This window comes from Ursus arctos, unplaced genomic scaffold (genome assembly GCF_023065955.2).
Source record: "Ursus arctos isolate Adak ecotype North America unplaced genomic scaffold, UrsArc2.0 scaffold_12, whole genome shotgun sequence".
Classification (NCBI taxonomy): domain Eukaryota; kingdom Metazoa; phylum Chordata; class Mammalia; order Carnivora; family Ursidae; genus Ursus; species Ursus arctos.
In genome coordinates this window covers 63,939,547-63,959,770 of record NW_026622786.1, presented here as the reverse complement: position 1 = coordinate 63,959,770, position 20,224 = coordinate 63,939,547, and the positions used below count along the sequence as shown (strand labels likewise).

At 36.1% G+C, this 20,224-nt stretch overlaps 1 protein-coding gene across 3 annotated transcripts in view; it reads left to right on the top strand.

Moving 5' to 3' along the window:
- ZFYVE9 (zinc finger FYVE-type containing 9) overlaps positions 1-20,224 on the top strand; it is a 170,865-nt gene that overhangs the window by 56,903 nt on the left and 93,738 nt on the right. For all 3 annotated transcript variants that reach the window (XM_044383877.3, XM_026498096.4, XM_057310792.1), the window contains exons 3-4: positions 9,091-9,196; positions 13,011-15,109. In XM_044383877.3, coding sequence (XP_044239812.3) covers positions 9,127-9,196; positions 13,011-15,109 — 2,169 coding nt within the window. In that variant the 5' untranslated portion in view covers positions 9,091-9,126. The remainder of the gene's footprint in view (positions 1-9,090; positions 9,197-13,010; positions 15,110-20,224) is intronic.

The following is a 20,224-nucleotide window of genomic DNA, read 5'->3' as shown; positions in this document are numbered from 1 at the left end:
AGACTCATGGTTCTCTTTTTTATTCAGTGGGTTATAATCCATTGCCATCATTATTTATTTTTATTTCTTACTTAGCCTGTGGGAACTCCTTCAGGCTGGTTTCTGTGTCGTTTTGACATGTCCCCATCATTCTTGGAGCACATACTTGCTTGCCAGCACACAAGATATTCAAGGTTGTTCTTTTTTTTTAATTGAAATATAATTCACATACCATAAAATTCATTCTTTTACAGTGTGTAGAGTCCAGTGGTTTTTATGTATTTACAGAGTTGTGTAGTCATCACCACTGTGTAGTTCCAGAACATTTTTATCACCCTCTCAAGCAAATCTTATATCCATTAGCAGTCACTTCCTGTTTCACTCCCAATTCCCCCCAGCACCTGACAATCACGAATTAATTTTCTGTTTCTATGGATTTGCCTATTCTGACTGTCCATACAAATGGAATCATACAATATATAGATTTTTGTATCTGATTCTTTACCTTAATATTTCCAAAATTCATTCATGTTGGAGCATACAGCAGTTCGTCATCTTTTTTTATTGCCCTGTAATGTTCCACTTTGTTGGTGTACATATCACACTTTATTCATCCATTTATCAGTTGATATATATTTGGGTTGTTGCCACCTTTTGGCTGTTGTGAATTATGTTATTGTGAGCATTTGGGTATGAGTTTTTGTGTGAATATGTTTCCATTTCTCTTGGGTAAAACCTAGGAGTGGAATAGCTATGCCATAAGGTAACACTGTTTCACTTTTTGAGGGACTGCCAAACTGTTTCCCAAAGTTGCAACATCACTTTACTTTCCTCCTAGTAATGTGTGAGAGTTCATATTTCCCTACATCCTCATCAAAACTCTTGTATTTTTTCTACTCCAGCTGCGGAATTAGCCATTTCTCCATGGAGCCCTGTTTCCTTTCAGTGGATAACAATACTTAGAAACCAAATCTGGTGTGAGGTATATGCTCATTGCTACTTGAAGTAGAGATGGAGTTTTGCTGCTCTAAGATCCTGTGCACAGAGCTAGAGAATATATGTGTGTGTGTAAGGACACACATACATTTACATTTATATCTGTTGTGTGCGGACGCACACATTTACATTTATATCTGTTGTGCACGGACACACACATAATTACATCTTTATTGTGTGTGGACACGCATTTACATCTATGTTGTGTGTGGACACACACATTTACATCTATCTCTGTTGTGTGCGGACACACACACATTTACATCTGTATCTATTGCTATAAGTATCCATGTTACTTGAAGTCTGTGAGTTCATACTGATACCTCGAATTCCAAACCAACACTGAGGGGTTCTTTCTGGTTTTCACCTTTCGTGCATTTAACTCTCTTCTCTAACAGTGAGAAACCTTGCCCCTGGGGCACCTGGGTGGCACAGCGGTTGGGCGTCTGCCTTCGGCTCAGGGCGTTGTGGGATCGAGCCCCACATCAGGCTCCTCTGCTGGGAGCCTGCTTCTTCCTCTCCCACTCCCCCTCCTTGTGTTCCCTCTCTCGCTGGCTGTCTCTGTCTCTGTCGAATAAATAAAGAAAATCTTTAAAAAAAAAAAAAAAAAAAAGAAACCTTGCCCCTGTTGCCCTTCATGTAGTCACTTATTTGATCCATCTCTACAGGTAACCATTCTTGTATCACCTTCTCCTTCCCCTGGCCCTTCTTATCCTGCTCAGACTCTGACTTGCCACTCTGGACTGTGCTCTTACATCTCCTCCTCACCCCCTCCTGCATGTGGACTCTTCTCATCCCTAACCAGACCATCCCCTTCATGTGGATGCCTTCCTCACCTCTCTTGGGCTCTGACACCCCATGCTGTGCTGTCCTTCTGCGCAGACAGCCTCCTCACCCTGCTGGGTCTCTGACTCCTGATGTTGGGTCACCCTAACACAAGGGCATCTATTTTACCACACTTGGGCTCTGACTCCCCCTTACACAGATGCTCTCTTCATCCTGCTCCCATATCTATTGAATTTTTCATAACTTTTTCCCTTTTAATATTTTTTCAACTTTTTATTTTATAGGAATTGTAGACCCCCAGGAAGTTGTAAAAGCATATAAAGAGCTCCCGTGTACCCTTCATTTACCCAGTTTTTCTCACTGGTTACATCCTACGTAACTATAGAAAACATAAAAACCAGGAAACTGACATTTTATTTATCCATCCATCAGTTGATAGATATTTAGTTGTTACCACCTTTTGGCTGTTACGAATAAAGCTGCTGTGAGCATATTCATGAATGTGTATCTCTCCTGTTCGTCACATGTAGATTTGTGTAACCACCATTGCAATCGAAGATCTAACATGATTCTATCACCGCAGAAATCTCCCTTGTACTGTTCTTTATAGTCACACGCACCCTCCTCTCCCTACTGTCCCATATTTAATGACTTTTTAAAATTAAAAACATTATTATTACAAGTCACAGGAAGAGCTGAGCAAGCATAGAGATAAACCATGTTATAGTCAGGAATAGAAAGACTTAATATCATTCCCAATCATGAGTGAGAGGCAGGGTAGGAACTTAATTTCTGAAAGTTGATTTTATTGGCATTCTGTTCCATCCTGTTGCATTGCTGAGTCTTGTAGCCTCTTGGGATAGTTTTTTCCCCAGCTCCTGGCTTCATTCAGAGAGCCCAGTCTGACCCCTTCTGCTGCAGAAACTTCTGTAAGTTTGCAGCCAATAATTCCCATCCTTCCTGCTAGCTTTCAAATCCTAGGCCTGTTGCTGTCTAGTTTTGTGACCCCTGTGGACTGACACCCTTCAGTTTTCACTCATTACTGTGGCTTGCTTGCTTCTTGATTTATGTATCTGTATATTTCCCTTTCTTGCTTTTGAATTTGACTGTACAAACTATTTTAACATAATCTATTTTTTCTAGAATTTCTGTATTCTGAGTGAGAAGGAATGCTTCCTCTCACCAGCTCAGGATTCTTTTTTTCTCTTGAAAAATCTCAAGCCTATTGAAAAATTAAAAATAATACAATAAAGACCCATATAGCCTTTACCTAGATTCATCAGTTTCTACCATTTTGCTTCTTTTTTGAACACCTCTCTTCCTCTCTCCCTCCTTTCTCTTTTCTTTTTCTTCTCCTCCCCCACACTCATACACACGTTCACATACTTTCCTCTTTCTGAATCATTTGAAAGTTAAATACAGATAATAAAACACTTCTTTCCTAAATAGTTCAGCAGACATCTCCTAAGAGTAAGGACATTCTCCTACAAAATCAAAATAACATTATCACATCTAAGAAAAAGGTTATTAATTTATTGTATCACCTAATATATAGTCCAGATTTCTTGGGTTGTCCTGTAAATGTGATTTTTTGCTGTGTATGTATATATGTGTGTTTTCCTGATCTAGGACCCAGTCAGTTTTCATGCATGCATTTGGTTATTTAATCTCTTTAGTCTCTTTTAATTTGGAATGATGATTTTTATAACATTGAATTTTTTGGAAAGTTCAGAACAGTTGTCTTATAGAATGCCTTGCATTCTAGATTTGTCAAATTGTTTCTTCAGGACTCAATTCAGATTAAACGTTTTTGGCAAGAATACTGTGTTGGTAATATTTTAAACTTATTGCATCACATCAAGAGGTGCATCATGTTAAACTTTTTAACATGTTAATCTGTATTTAACTATTGTTAAACAGTTGGTGATGCTAAGTTTGATCATTTGGTTTAGGTAATAATTATCATATCTTTTTACTATAAACATATATTTTCTCCTTTGTGATTATCTGTGTACTAATACTTTGAGGCACTATGAATATTTTCTTCCCCAATAACCATTTACCTAAAGGCTTTAGCATTCATTTTTGATGTTGGCCTGAATCAGTAATCATCGGAGTTCAGTACAGCTTCTTGACCAGCTGTTTATAGAGTAGTCCCTGCTTATCTATGGGGGATATGTTCCAAGACCCCCAGTGGTGCCTAAAACTATGGATAGTACCAAAACCTGTATATACTATTTTTTCCTATACATACATACCTATGATAAAGTTTAATTTATAATTTAGGCAAAGTAAGAGATTAACAGCAGTAACTAATAATAGAATGAACAATTATCACAATACACTACAATTAAGTTTATGTGAATGTGCTATAGTGCTCCCCATTGCTTAAAGTAATACAATACCTTTCTCAGACTGGCATTGCAGGGCTTGCATATGATGCCTATCTATCTCTCCAACTTTGTCCTAATGTTAACTATATAAATAAATTCTCGATCATTTCACTGATCCCTCAATAATTGCCTGTCCTCAGATAACTCCTTGTATGTCTCTCCCCGTTTGAAATTTTACTTCTATATCTTGCCATCTGGAATACCTGTTAAAATATTTCCATCCTTCTGGCCCAGCTCAAATCCATAAATAATGCCTTTCTTGACCATCCAGATGGTGGTCCTGCCCATTTCTTGAACTTTTATAGTACTTACTTTGTAGCACTTACCTGTTAATTTCATCTGACAAATTAATCAAGTTGTACTTTGTGTCTTGTACTATGTTATTAAAATCATTTATTATATTAATTTCCTTATTTAGCATTGTTTACCATTAATTAAGTTATAAGCTTCTAGATGTTAAGGATGATATCTGAGAATTCAGTTGATTGCAATACCCTGCATACAGTAGATGCACAATAAATATGTTAGATCCAATTATTTATTAATATTTTATATATAATGACTGAAATGCTTAGTATTGTAGGTGTATATTAAATGTGCTTGATTGTGCATTGTGAGAAATTTCATTCATGCTCTTAGTATTAGAAAGTTTATGCAGTTTTTATCAAAATAAAATGGCATGTATATAAAAATGATTTTGAACTATAAATCATTACACACAACAGATAGATTTAAGAAAAACTATTAAGGGATTATTATGCAACCTATTTGTCTACCTAACCTTAAATTATTTAACAGGAGCCAATCAATAAATAAAAGTTGATTAAATGAATAATCATGAGGAAATATTTGAATAAATCCATTAAATCCCCTGAGCTTTTTTTAAAAATTGGTAAAATGAAAGAAATAATATTCACACTTTTATATGTCTCAGAGGAGAAAGAAAATTTGCATTTTATATTTACCTTAAATTTTGTAATAGCAGGATATTACGTTTTTTATTTTCCCTCTTATGCTTTCCTTACTCAGACATTTTAGGGAAATTGTGATATTATCTCCCCTTGATCTGCCTCCCTGTATACCAGTAAGAAGCCAAGCAGAATTTTCAGTTTGGAAAGAACATTTTGAGAAATTAAGGAGATAGATAAGTATGGGGATCATTATAATAGAGGGAAAAAATGGGATAATATTTACTGAACAACTACTATGTGCTTTTGGCATTCTGTTAAGTAGTTGACACACCTAATGTATGTGCCCACAGAATGCTTTTAGATGAATTAACACCAAGAAGACTAAGTCTTTCTTAGAAATGGTACTTGAAAAGAAGATGTTTCAAAAGAAAAACCAAGGGGTGCCTGCCTGGCTCAGTCAGGAGAGCAGTCAACTTGATCTCTGGGTCATGAGTTCGAGCACCATGTCGGGTGTGGAGATTATTTTAAAAAGAACTATTAAAAGGAATAACCAAATCAGAATCATCATTAACATTTGGAACTAATATCTCACATCCCCAAGCTTGCTTGAACTTTCTTGTTCCATTTGGGAACAATTCTTTAAAAGCTGTCTTTTCAAATAGAAATGTAGTTTTCTCTTTATCTCAAAGAGATAACACTCTCAACATCTGGAATTTATCTTTTGAAACATAATCCTATTCAAATGCACCAAGTTTGTCTTCTTTAATTAACATTTTGATTATTGTCAGCTTACAGGTTTCTAGACTTTATCAGCTTAAAGATCTTAGAATACCTCTACTGAGATGATGAATTTTATAGTTTACCATAGTCTGAATAGATTTATAAGAGATTTTATTCTTGTGTATTTAAGATTTATAAATTATGTAAATATTTTTTATTCATAAATCTTTGTATTTTTCACTTTTTTTCCAGGTTATTGAGATATAATTGACAAATAACATTGTATTAGTTTAAGGCATACAACATAATGGTTTGATATATGTATATATTGGTAATGATTACCACATAAGTTTAGTTAACATCGATCACTTCACATATAGTTGTGGTATGTGTATTTTCATTTTTTTCAATAAATACCTAGTAGAGGAATTGATGAATCGTATGGTAGCTCTATTTTTAATTTTTTGAGGAGCCTCCATACTCTTTTTCATACAGTTTGCATTTCCACCAACAGCATACAAGGGTCCCTTTTTCTCTACATCCTCGCCAACACTTGTTATTTCTTACCGTTTTGATACTACCCATTCTAACAGGTGTGATTTGGTTGTGGTTTTCATTTGCATTTCTCTGATGATTAGTCATGTTGAGCATCTTTTCTTCTGTGTGTTGGCTGTCTGTGTGTTTTTTAATTGGATTGTTTGGGGTTTTTTTGCAGTCAAGTTGTATGAGTTCTGGATATATTTTGGATGTTAACCCTTACTGAATATATGATTTGCAAATATTTTCTCCCATTCAGTAGGTTGCTTTTCATTTTGTTGATGGTTTCCTCAGCCGTGCAGAAGCTTTTTAGTTTGATGTAGTTCCACCTGTTTATTTTTGCTTTTCTTGCCTTTGCTTTTGGAGTCAAATGCAGAAACTCATCTCTAAGACCAGTGTCAAAAAGCTTATTACTGCCTGTTTTCTTATAGGAGTTTTATGGTTTCAGGTCTTATGTTCAAGTCCTTAATCCATGTTGAGTAAAGTTGACCTTTGTGTTAAGTTGATTTCTGTGTATGGTATAAAATAGGTGTATGGTTTCATTCTTTTGCATGTGGCTGTCCAGCTTTCCCAACACCATTTATTTTTTATTTAAAAAAAATATTTATTTGACAGAGACAGTGAGAGAGGGAACACAAGCCAGGGGAGTGTGGGAGGGAGAAGCAGGCTTCCTGCCGAGCAGGGAGCCCAATGTGGGGCTCGATCCCAGGACCCTGGGATCATGACCTGAGCCGAAGGTAGATGCTTAACGGCTGAGCCACCCAGGTACCCCAACACCATTTATTGAAGAGACTATCCTTTCTCATATATTGTTGGCTCCTTTGTCATAAATTAATTGACTGTATATATGTGATTTTTATTTCTGGAATCTCTTTTCTGTTCCATTGATTGATGTGTCTGTTTTTATGCCAGTACGCTACTGTTTTGATTATTATAGTTTTCTAATATAGTTTGAAATCAAGAATTGTGATGGTTCCAGCTTTGTTCTTTCTCAAGACTGCTTTGGCTCTTCAGGATCTTTTGTGGATGCATACAAATTTTTGGATTTTTAAAAATTTTTGTGAAAAATGCCATTGGAATTTTGATAGGGATTGCATTGAATCTGTAGATTGCTTTGGGTAGTATGAACATTTTAACAATATTAATTCTTCTAATCCATGAGCCCAGAATATCTTTCCACCTTTTTGTGTCTTCTAATTATTTCATCAGTGTCTTCAGAGTACAGATCTTTCACCTCCTTGGTTAAATTTATTCCTAGGAATTTTAATCTTTTTGATGCAATCATAAGTGATATTGTTTACTTAATTTCTCTTTCTGATAGTTTGGTGTTAGTGTATAGAAACCAACTAATTTTTGTGTGTTCACTTTTAAAAAAAATTTTAAATTTAAATTAATTAAACTTAATTAATTAGATTTTAATTTTAAAAATTGAAAACTCTGTGCCACATGTGGGGCTTAACTCACAAACCAGAGAACAAGAGCTGCATGCTCTACTGACTGAGCCAGCCAAGCACCCCTTGTGTGTTGACTTATTCTTGCAATGTTATTGAATTCATTTATTCTTACAGGTTTTTTTGTGTGTGTATGTGGAGTCTTTAGGGTGCTGTATATTATAATATCATGTCACCTGCAAGAGCAGATAGTTTTAGTTCTTTTCTGACTCAGATGCCTGTTGTTTCTTTTTCTTCCTAATTGCTTTTGCTAGGAATTCCAGTATTACTTTGAACGTAAGTGGTGAGAGTGAGCATCCTAGTCTTGTTCTTGATCTTAGAGGAAAAGCTTTTAGGTTTTCACTGCTAAGTATGATATGTTAGCTATGGGCTTGTCATAGATGGCCTTTATTATGTTGAGGTATGTTTTCTACCCACTTAGTTGAGGATTTTTATCATAAATGGGTGTTGAATTTTGTTAAATGCTTTTTGTGCACTGTTGAGATGATCATATGATTTATCCTTCTTTTTGTTAATGTGGTACTACATTGATTTACAGATGCTGAACCATCCTTGCATCCCTAGAGTAAATCCCACTTGATTGTGGTATATGATCTTTTCAATGTATTATTGAATCTAGTTTGCTAATATTTTGGTTTTAGATTTTTGTATCTATATTCATCAGGAATATTGGTCTGTAATTTTCCTTTCTTGTAGTGTCCTTACCTGGTTTTGGTATCAGGGTAATGCTGGCTTTATAAAATGAGTTTAGAAGTGTTCCTGCCTCTTCTATTGTTTGGGAGAGGTTAAGAAGCATTACTATTAATTCTTTTTTTTCCCTTAAGATTTTTTATTTATTCATTTGAGGGAGAGAAAGTGAGCAAGAGCATGAATAGGGGGTTGGGTCAGAGGGAGAGGAAGAAGCAGACTCCCTGCTGAGCAGGGAGCCCGATGCTGTGCCTGGGATCATGACCTGAGCTGAAGGCAGATGTTTAATCAACTGAGCCAGGCAGGCATCCCAGTTCCTTTTTTTAATGCTTGATAGAGTTCATCAGTGAAGCCAACTGGTCCTAGACTTTTCTTTGTTGGATGGTTTTTAATTAGTGATTCAATCTTATTAGTAATTGGTCTGTTCAGATTTTCCATTTCTTTGTGATTTACTCTTGGTAGGTTGTATTTGTCTAGGAATTTATTCATTTTCTTTAGGTTTTCCAATTTGTTAGTGTATAATTGTTCATAGTAGTCTCATCATCATTTGTATTTCTGTTATCAGTTGTAACGTCTATAAATTAACTTTTAGCAATTGAAAGTGTAATACAAATTTGATCTACTTTCTAGGTTTAAACAAGTCTCTTGAGTGGTGTTTCTTCACCGATGGAGAATTACTTCCAAGCAGAAGCTTACAACCTGGACAAGGTATTAGATGAATTTGAACAAAACGAAGGTGAGCATTTATTTTGGTGAATCTATTTGAGTGCATTTATGATATGGAGAATGTGGCGTTATAAGAGGATGCAACACTTTAAGAAAATAGAACGACTTAATAACTTAATGATAATAGTATTATATTTTAATACCCAGTGGAAGAACTAACATTTTTTAGCACTATGCCAGATACTATGCTAAAGCATTTACATGGAGTGTATTATTTAATCTTTAAAATAATCTCATGAAAGTAGATCTTATTTACATTTTATAGATGAGAGGCACAGAGAGATTAAGCAATTTCCCCAAAGTTAGTTTGCTAATAAGTGGCAGAATGATTAGTTTCCAGGTGGTATGATACTAGAGACTGAACTTTCTTTATACAACCAATTTATGGTCAAGAAAAGCTTTAGAATGTGTGATTGTATTTCCTAACTAAGAAAAATAACTTGTTGCCTGTTGATTGACCAATAAAGTCAAGATACATTTTAAACCTAATTCTAAAAGATTTATAGTTTTAAGTTACTGCCAAAATGGTTAGATAAAATGTCTGCCTAAGATTCACTTCATTTAGGAAAACTTTTTCCTTAAATTTCTCTTTCAGTATGATTTGAAGATCAGCCATCATTAATTAGATCCTTCCTACCCTGATATTCTCTGTTTCTTTTTCCTTTCTTTTTTTTTTAAGATTTTGTTTATTTGAGAGAGCACAGGGGTGTGGGGGGGAGAGATGGGGGAAGAGCAGAGGGAGTGGGAGAAGCAGGGAGCCTGAGACGGGGCTTGATCCCAGGACTCTGAGATCATGACCTGAGCCGAAGGCAGACATGCTTAACCAGTTGAGCTACTCAGCCCCCCCCCCCCCATATTGTCTGTTTCTAAGGGGAAATGGCATGTAACAAGTTTACAAAGTGATGTATTTCCATCTGAAGTCCAAGATTTTAGAAGTGGTCTCCAAACCTTTACTATATCCAGTGATTCAGGTTGTTCTTTGATAGTAGTTGGGAAGAGAGATTAATTTTAATGTTGTTGCTTTGGGTCTGTGATAGAGCAAGTCTTATAGAATTATGGGGGTGAGGAAGGAAAAGGGAGAAGGAAGGGTACATGGAATAGCCTGCTCTTCTCATATTTTAGCACTGATGACCCAAAGCTACTCCATAGCCATAGGATTCATGTAAATATGAATTAATCATTTGGGATTTTATTGGATCTACATACCACGGTGGAAGGGATATTTTCCTCTCAGTTTCAGCCATTTATACAGATAATTTCTCAATCCTTTCTTTGGTTTGGCCTTCTGTGTATCACAGTTATTTGTTAAGAGATATCTGTACAGGTGCTATACCTAATCACTTGACTAGGATACTTCTAGAATACCATTGACTCGAATAAAACTATTAGTTCATCTTATCAATCTCTTTATGACTTCTTTAGATTCTAGTAGGGTACTTTGTATATAGCTGATTTTGAATATATTTTTGTTGAATCAGTAAAAATTATCTTCTGGTTCAAAAATACAGCATTTGCTTATAAAAAGCAATTCCTTTAGAAGGAGAAGAACTTCAGAAGCCAGAATCTAGTTTGGAACTATGTTGTTTATTTGTTTTGAACTATTTTAAAAAAATTTTAGTACTAGTTGCATTAAAACTACCACCTCTAGCCTGGTATCTTTCCAAGTATATTTTAAATAAAGTGATTTTTCATTTTGTGCTAATTTCCTTCTTTAAATGAAAAATATACCACACACAGACTGTTATAACACTAGATAATTAACATTATACCCATGTGGTAGGTGATTGAATAATGACATTTTAAATAACTGATCTATCATTCTTGTTTGAATATTATTAAATATTCTTATAAGAACCAGCATTTCCTTTTTATTTCCATGAACCATCTTGGAAATAATGATTTCTTTTTTTAAAGGAAGCATATGTTATTAAATCTCAAGTCTCTACTAGCCCAAATTTGGGCAACTCATGATTTAATACTCACAGTATTCAAGACCATTGTCCACACATTTTGATGTTTTATGGCCTTTACAGTCTGCCGTTTCTAGCTTCTTCACTACTTCCTTACACTAATTATTTGTTCAACCCCAACTGATTTACTTATTCCTCTCTCAGATTGTGTTTGGGACCTTACTTGTTCCCCCTTAAGAATGACCTCTTTTCCAAACTTAAATAAAACTGTCTTTGAAACCCAGCCATTTCCTCCTACTTTTATGAATTCCAGCTTGCTACCTCAGTTTCTAAAATATCTATCTTCTCTGAATTTACTATTTATTTTCTATACATAATAGTTTTCAAATACTAATGCTGTCCTATACTGCTAATTAGATACTCATGTGTGCTGTATCTGTTTCTTATTTTTCCAACTAGATTATGTACTTCTTGGAGGCCAGAGCTATCATTTAATCTTCATGCCCCTTAAGCACAATGCTTTTACTATGGTAGATACTCAGCGTGTATTTATGTGAGGACTTACATTGATGGAGAGAAATGGTTTCTGTCTGAAAAAGTTAGGGAGAAGCCATTGCATTACAGTGTAGTAAATGCTTAAATAGAGACATGAACAAGGTGCTAAGATTAATGTTACTGTTGAGGGGAAGATATATCTGCATAATTTCAGGACTGTGATTATTAGACTTACTGTAAGAAGACAGCAAGGAAGACAGTAAGTGTATATTATTTCTCTAAATATATATATGGCACTATAACTTGGGAAAATAATCATCATAGTTATAATCTCTTAAATATGGAATTATGCTTATTGATAGAGTATAAGGAGGTTGATTTAATAACATAAATGAATATTTTTCTGCCAAATATCTTCAGATAATTATATAAATATAAACCTAATTAATAATGTGACATAGTTGTGAGTATAATTTCACATACTATAGCAAACTTTTAAAAATGCTTATCATGGACAAATTTCAAATACATACAAAAAACAGCATAGTGTAGTAAACTCTAGTATACCCATTTCCCAGCTTCAACAGAAGTTAACGTGCTGCCAGTTTTGTTTCATTTGTATCTTTATCCGCTCCTCGATGTTTGTTATTTTTTTACAGGTTTTTTTTTTTTTTTAAGATTTTATTTATTAGAGAGAGAGAGAAACTGTGAGCATGAGCCGGGGGGAGGGGCAGAAGGAGAGGGAGAAGCAGACTCCCCACTGATTAGGGAGCCAGACACGAGGCTCAGTCCCAGGACCCTGGGATCACAACCTGAGCCGAAGGTAGATGCTTAACCTACTAAGCCACCAAGGTGCCCTTTTTTAGTTTTTTAAGATGAAATTTTCATACATTAAAATGTATAGATCTTAACTGTACCAGTTTTGACAAGTAAATGTAACCCATATCCCAGTCGTCATGTAGATTATAGATCATTCTGTCTCCACAGAAAATTCCTTTGTTTTCCTTCCCATTCTATTACTACATCTTCATCACTGTCCTAATTTTTTTTTCAGCTTAGATTAGTCCCCATCTTATGTTGTATCCAGCCAATCCAAGGTCTTTCCCATGGCTACTCCCTGCTCCCACCACCAAGTATAGCCTATGTGCCATCTTAATTATGTTACTAGCTTGAGGTAGAATTCTTTTGTTGTTTGGAATGTCCTGGGATATTACCATTTGGTGACATGTAATACAAGAAGAGCCTTAAGAATATTTTTTTTATTCTGAGCTAAAAATTAGAAACTTTATATTCTAGGAATATTCTAGTTTTAGATATCCTGGGAATATTTTATTTTCAGAATATTTGCAAATGTAGTTAATTAACTGAGTCCTAGCTTTTCTAGTGTCACCAGCAAACTTACTGTAATTATTTTTGCAGATGAAACAGTTTCTCCTATTTTATTGGATACCAAGTGGAATAAGATTCTAGATCCCCCGCCTCACCGACTGTCATTTAACCCTGCATTGGCCAGTGTGAATGAACCTGCAGTTTCTGAGTCACAGCCACAACTAAAAGTCTTCTCTCTGGCTCATTCAGCTTCTCTGACCACAGAGGGAGAGGACCATTGTGCTAATGGACAGGACTATAGTCTGAATCCAGAGATCAACACAATGTGGATTGATGAAAATGCTGTTGCAGAAGATCAGTTAATGAAGAGGAACTGTAATCGAGATGATCAATGTAGTACTGTCGAAGTGGGAGAGAAGAAATGTGGAAACCTAGCTTGTCTGCCAGATGAGAAGAATGTTCTTGTGGTAGCCGTCATGCATAACTGTGATAAAAGGACATTACAAAGCGATTTGCAGGATTGTAATAATTATAATAGTCAGTCCCTCATGGAAGCTTTTAGCTGTTCACTGGATAATGAAAACAGACAAACTGATCAGTTTAGTTTTAGTATAAATGGGTCTACTGAAAAAGATATGAACTCAGAGAAACAAATGGATCTGTTGAATAGACCAAGTGCAATGGGGGATTCTGTTAAACATATGTGTACTGCTTCATCTGATAATCTAGCCAGTGTCTGTTCCCCTTCACAATTAAAGGATGATGAAAATACAGGTAGAGACCCATCCATGTCTGTGATTACAAGTTTAACAATTGATTCAGTAATCTCATCCAAGGGAATGGATGAAGGTCCTGCTGCTAAAAAGCAAGAGAACTGTATACCAGATGAGGTTCTCACTGGCAAAACCAGCTCTGCTAGGACAGATCTAGGGAGTCCAGACTCCTTTTCCCATTCGAGTGAGGGGATTTTGATGAAAAAAGAGCCAGCAGAGGAGAGAACAACTGAAGAATCTGTCCGATCTGGTTTACCTTTGCTTCTCAAAACAGACATGCCTAATGGGTCTGGAAGGGATGATAACTGTGAACAGTTTTCAGATTGTCTTGTGCCCAGTGACGTTAGAGCTGAAGAAAAGGAAGGTTGTGAACATGAAGAAATTCTTGGCACTACAGAACTTCTTAATATGACAGAGCATTTCTCTGACTCTCAGGAGATGACTAATTGGAAATTGACTAAACTAAATGATATGAATGACAGCCAGATAAATAAAGAAAATGAGAAGTTTCTGCCAATGAATCAGCCTGAGGACATTTACAATGATAGTGGAGGAGAGTGTGATAGACTGGCAGAAGCAGGTCTAGATTTAAAGGGAACTTGCATGAATGAAAGTGAAGGATGTGATTTCTCCACTGTGGATACACCAGCAGCAAATTCTCTATCTAATTGTGATTCCTATGGAATGCAGAGCCCAGTTGTTTGTTTTGTTCCAAAGACTTTACCCTCCAAAGAAGATTCAGTAACAGAAGAAAAGGAAATAGAAGAGAGCAAGTCAGAATGCTACTCAAATATTTATGAACAGAGAGGAAATGAAGCCACAGAAGGGAGTGGACTACTTTTAAACAGCACTGGTGACCTAATGAAGAAGAATTATTTACATAGTTTCTGTAGCCAAGTTCCATCAGTGCTCGGGCAGTCTTCACCCAAGATAGTAGCAAACCTGCAATCTATCAGTGTTCCTTTTGGTGGTGCAAGACCCAAGCAACCTTCTAATCTTAAACTTCAAATTCCAAAGCCATTGTCTGACCATTTACAAAATGACCTTCCTACAAATAGTGGAAATAATATTAAAAACAAAAATGATGTTCTTGGGAAAGCAAAATTAGGGGAGAACTCAGCAACCAATGTATGCAATGCCTCTTTGGGAAACATCTCTATTGCTGATACAAATGGGGAACATTTAGAAAGCTACGAGTCTGGGATATCCAGTAGACCGTGCCTTGCATTAGCTCCAGAAAGCCCAGATAATGATCTCAGAGCTGGTCAGTTTGGAATTTCTGCCAGAAAGCCATTTACTACTCTGGGTGAGGTGGCTCCAGTGTGGGTACCAGATTCTCAGGCTCCAAATTGCATGAAATGTGAAGCCAGGTTCACATTCACCAAAAGGAGGCATCATTGCAGAGCATGCGGGAAGGTAAGTTGTGTGTGTATCAAGTCAGAAATATGGCATGCCCATTTTATTAAGCTCAATTAGAGTTTAATAAAGGCAATGTAAGGTGAGCATACTTCTGGTTGAGATGACATTATAAATAGCTTGGAACACCCAGTTCTAGTAAATTTCTAAATAAAAAATGACCTCGCTGAATTTTAGTGTTTATATAACTTTTTTTGTTGCCAAGATTTAAGCTGAATCACTTTCCATGAACAGATGAAAATTGAGGAAGTGTTAACTTTGTGGTTTCTATATTGATAGATACTTGGTTAATGGAATAGTTTGAAATAAGGAAGTTATTTTTTTGATTTAAGAAATACTTCTGATTGACTTCATATTTTTTTTAATTCTTAAGAAATTGAATATTACACGTGAAATCCACCTAGTTTTTGCTGTAGGATTTTGGTCACTCTGCTAGACATTCTGGAATTTCTTATACACATATACACGTATTTTTGTCTTTTTCCCCAGTGTAACTTTTTCTTAAGGATTTATTTATTTATTCGAAGGGGGTGAGGGGTAGAGGGAGAGGGAGTCCCAAGCAGACTCCGTGTTCATTGTGGAGCTGGACCTGGGGCTCGATCTCATGACCCTGAGATCACAACCTGAGCCAAAACCAAGAGTCAGACATTTAACCGACTGCGCCACCCAGCCCGGTGCTCCTCCCCGTATAACTTTGATACAAAATAGAGTTGAGGATTATAGATCCTATGACATGGTTATAAGAATAATGAATATTCCTTAGCTCTCCCTGAGTTTTACTTGCTAGTAACATATCAACTTACTGGTTAATCTTTTTAACAAAGAACTGTAAACAAGGAGGAAGGGGATTTTATATTTTTAAAAAGAATGCAAAGTTTGATTTCAGGTATGGATTTCAATTTTAGCATTCTTACTATTAACTATATGACTTTATTAAGCTTTTGTTTTTATAAAAACAAAATAGAAAAGATTAGTAATTTTCATTGGGCTTTTGTGAAGATTAAATGAAATTACAGATGTAATAGTAAGCACTCAGTAGTTAAATCTCTACTTCCCTTCTTGCCTGATTTATTGGTCTATTTGTGTTAATTAGGATGCTGTCAACTTTAAGGAACAGAGTATCTGACCCTTAGTGACGTAGACAAAAATAACATTTCATATAACAGGAAGCCTGAAGATAGAGACTCACTTAAGTCTGGTTGCAGTCAGGATCACTGAAGTTTTCTTGGTCTTCCACTCGTGGTCTCAAGAGAGTGGCACAGCTCTAAGCATCAAGTTCAAGCTGGCAACTTCTCAAGTACAGGGAAATTTGTTGGGGGCAAAAAAGCCTGTTCTTGCTGCCCTCTCATCAGGGAGGAAAGAATCCCTAGCAACTTCTTTCAGTTTATTAGCCAGTTTTAGATCACAAGTCCAATTTTATACCAATTATTGACAAAGGGGAACAGGATTGCTAGGATTGGCTAAGAAGATCAGTCATGATCATTCCCTGGGGCTGAGCCCAATGTTGCCTGAACAGAATTGGGATTCTGTTAATATGGAAAAGGAGGAGAATGGTTCCTGGTTGTGTAGTCAGTAAGGGCTACTATAAGGATACAAAAGAACCAAGTGATGGGGAGCAGAAGAAAGTGAAAGCTATGATTGGGCTGCTGGTCTGAGTATTAAAATTTTTTGAAGAGAATAATGTGTCTAATTCCTAAATATCTTGTAGTTTAAAGTAAACCTATGGTCAGTAGCCTGAACAGTCAATTTTCTGTTAAGGAATTAGAGTTGTCATTTTTATGTCGTTCTATGTGTTGCTTACTGTGTATAAACACTTTCTGAGAACTTTGCTCTCTTGAACAAATAACAGCACTTTTCTTCCATATCAGCATGTCCAGATGTAATGAGTAAATAGGTAACTTAGATGGATTTAGAAGGGAAATGGTGGCAAAATGCACATAAACTGAAAAATTAGATGAGAGTTTTGCTGAGTGGAATTTATGAATTTATGGGTTCATGTGGATTATGGATTCATATTCTGTTTTTTCCTTTCCATCTCCAGTTACCTCAGGGATGTTCTAAGGATTGGTGAGATAATGTCTGTAAAAATCCTTGAGCTTCTCAGAAGAAAAGAGCTTATAAACATATGTATGCTTTTTCTAGCTATTAATGAGATTATACTGGGAATGTAGCTAGAAAAATACCGCAACCAGTGGCATTTTATAAAATAATGTTCGCTGTTGAAAAAATAAATTTAGTTTGCATGTCCAGTAATTTCTCTACTTAATATGTACAGCTTAATACTCTTTAACAAGCATATATTAAGCATCTAATATATGAAAGGTTCTGGGCTAGATATTAGAGATTCAGAGATACAAAAATTGTGATATATGACCTCATGGAGTTTGTAATTAAGGGCATTGACTTCCGTAAGTTGGGAGAGGAATATCTGGATTTCCGGGAGTTTAAAAAAAAAAAGCCTAAAAATAACTGTGAACCACTGATCTGAGTAGACAGACCATCCCACAACAAATTATAAGACATTGTATTAAGAGCTAGTTATATGTACTTTATATTCATTCTCATTTAATCCTCATTATGCTCTTATAGAATGGGTTATTATTTTTTTCCTCTTTGATAATTTAAGAATCAGAGACTCAGTGGTCAAAGAATATGCCGAGGATCTCACAGCTTGAAAGTGCTAGAGCCAGCTTTAAAGCTAGTACTCTTTTTTTTTTTTTTTAAGATTTATTTATTTATCTGTGAGAGGGAAAGAGACAGTGACAGCGTGAGTGGGGGAAGGGACAGAGGGAGAGAAACTCAAGCAGACTCCCCCTTGAATGCAGAGCCCGACGCAGGGCTGGATCCCATGACCCATGAGATCATGACCTGAGCCAAAACCAAGAGTGGGATGCTTAACCGATTGAGCCCCAGGGGCACGAAGCTAGCACTTTTTCTTTCATTCTTACTGCTTCCAGCATTTATACTAGCAGTATGAACAAAATACTTTAGGATCATTGAGAATGAGAGCTTAATTTTTCTAAGAATGGCAGAGGGGATCAGGAAAGTTATGTTGCAAAATGACTATTTGGAGAGGGAGATATAAAAAAGTGGATATAATTTATGGGACAGAGTTCTAAAGTATATGAGAAAAATGAGATCACATCAGAATACAGGTGGGGGCGCCTGGGTGGCACAGTCGTTAAGCGTCTGCCTTCGGCTCAGGGCGTGATCCTGGCGCTCTGACATCGAGCCCCACATCAGGCTCCTCCGCTAGGAGCCTGCTTCTTCCTCTCCCACTCCCCCTGCTTGTGTTCCCTCTCTCGCTGGCTATCTCTCTCTCTGTCAAATAAATAAATAAATAAATAAAATCTTAAAAAAAAAAAAAAAGAATACAGGTGGAAAATTAGTGGGGAAAGGGAAATAAATTCATCTTACAGAAGAATGGGTCAAGATGAAAATACACTTGAATATAGAAGGAGTTAACAGAAAATTGTGGGAAATTATCTAACATAGTTTAAAGCTTATATTCAATTCTTTTTAAGCAGTAGAATTGTTATAACATTCATGTTGGTAAAATGTAATTAAGTAGAATATAAAATAATTACACTAGAATTTTTGAAAGTATTAAAATGTTCCGGTTTATCTCTATATTACTAAAATGGAGATCAAGATATCTGGATTCCATTCTTATCTTCATTTTTAATTGGAAAAGTGTGTCATACTCTAAAATGCTCAGCAAATGTGAGTTTTATTTTATGATTTCACATGTTATTTAGTTAATTGCTCCATATAGCAACATAATCCCTACTTCTCCTGTATAATAGGTGATAAATTATAGAGTAGAAAGAGTACAGAAAACCCTTTCCCCAAAAGGTGCCCTCTAAATTCAAAAGATCACCATTACTATATATCCATATTAATTTCCTATGGAAATCATTGACTTCATCAGATCATGGTTATTCATCCTCTCTCAAGCTCCATTTGCCATCAACATTTTGACCCTTTTTTATTCAATCATTCGACTTCAAAGGATTAAGAAAGCATTGAGTTTAAGAGTAAAGGAAAGAAGAGTTTTAAAAGTGAAGAATTTCTAAAAGAAAAAATGTCATTTATTTTCTATTTCATCATTTTCTTTTTTTCTTTTTAAGATTTTATTTGAGGGGTACCTGGGTGGCTCAGTCGTTAAGTGTCTGCCTTCGGCCTGGGGCGTGATCCCGCCGTTCTGGGATCAAGCCCTGCATCAGGCTCCTCCACTGGGAGCCTGCTTCTTCCTCTCCCACTCCCCCTGCTTGTGTTCCCTCTCTCGCTGGCAGTCTCTCTCTCTGTCAAATAAATAAATAAAATCTTAAAAAAAAAAAAAAAGATTTTATTTGAGAGAGCACACACACGGTGGGTGGGGCGAGGAAGGGAGTGGCAGAGGGAGAAAGAGAAGCAGATTCCCTACTGAAGAAGGAGTCCAAGGCAGGGTTCGATCCCAGGACCCTGGGATCATGACCTGAGCTGAAAGCGGGCGCTTAACCAGCTAAGCCACCCAGGCAACCCTGGTCATTTTCAAGGCTTTGTCACACTTTATCAATTACCATCTCTATCTAGTTAATGACTGCTCTATTTACTACTTAATAGAAATAGACATAAAAATATTCTTTAAAAGTAAAACTTCTTGAACTGTATTATTACCTGAATATTTTGTATTTGTTTGAGATGGTGTGAAATATGAAAATAGAATAACATTTTTGAATACTTCCACTTTATGCTAGGCTTGCCTAATATTACAGTTCTCTGAGATATAGTTGCAGGTGAGAAAAATGTGCCTCAGAAAGGTTGAGTAACTTGCCTAAATCCTCAGAGTGTGAAAATGAGAGTGCATGGATTTTTTAAAAAATATTTTATTTATTTATTTGAGAGAGAGAGCATGAGCAGGGGAAGGAGCAGAGGGACAAGCAGACTCTCCCCACTGGCTCAGCCCACAGTGGGGTGATCCCAGGACCCTGGGATCATGACCTGAGCCACAGCAGACACTTAACCAACTGAGCCACCCAGGTGCTCCAAGAGTGTATGAATTTTAAGACAAATCTGGCTGACTCCACAACCTTAAGCTCTTTTTACTACACTGGACATAGCAACAAGATTTAT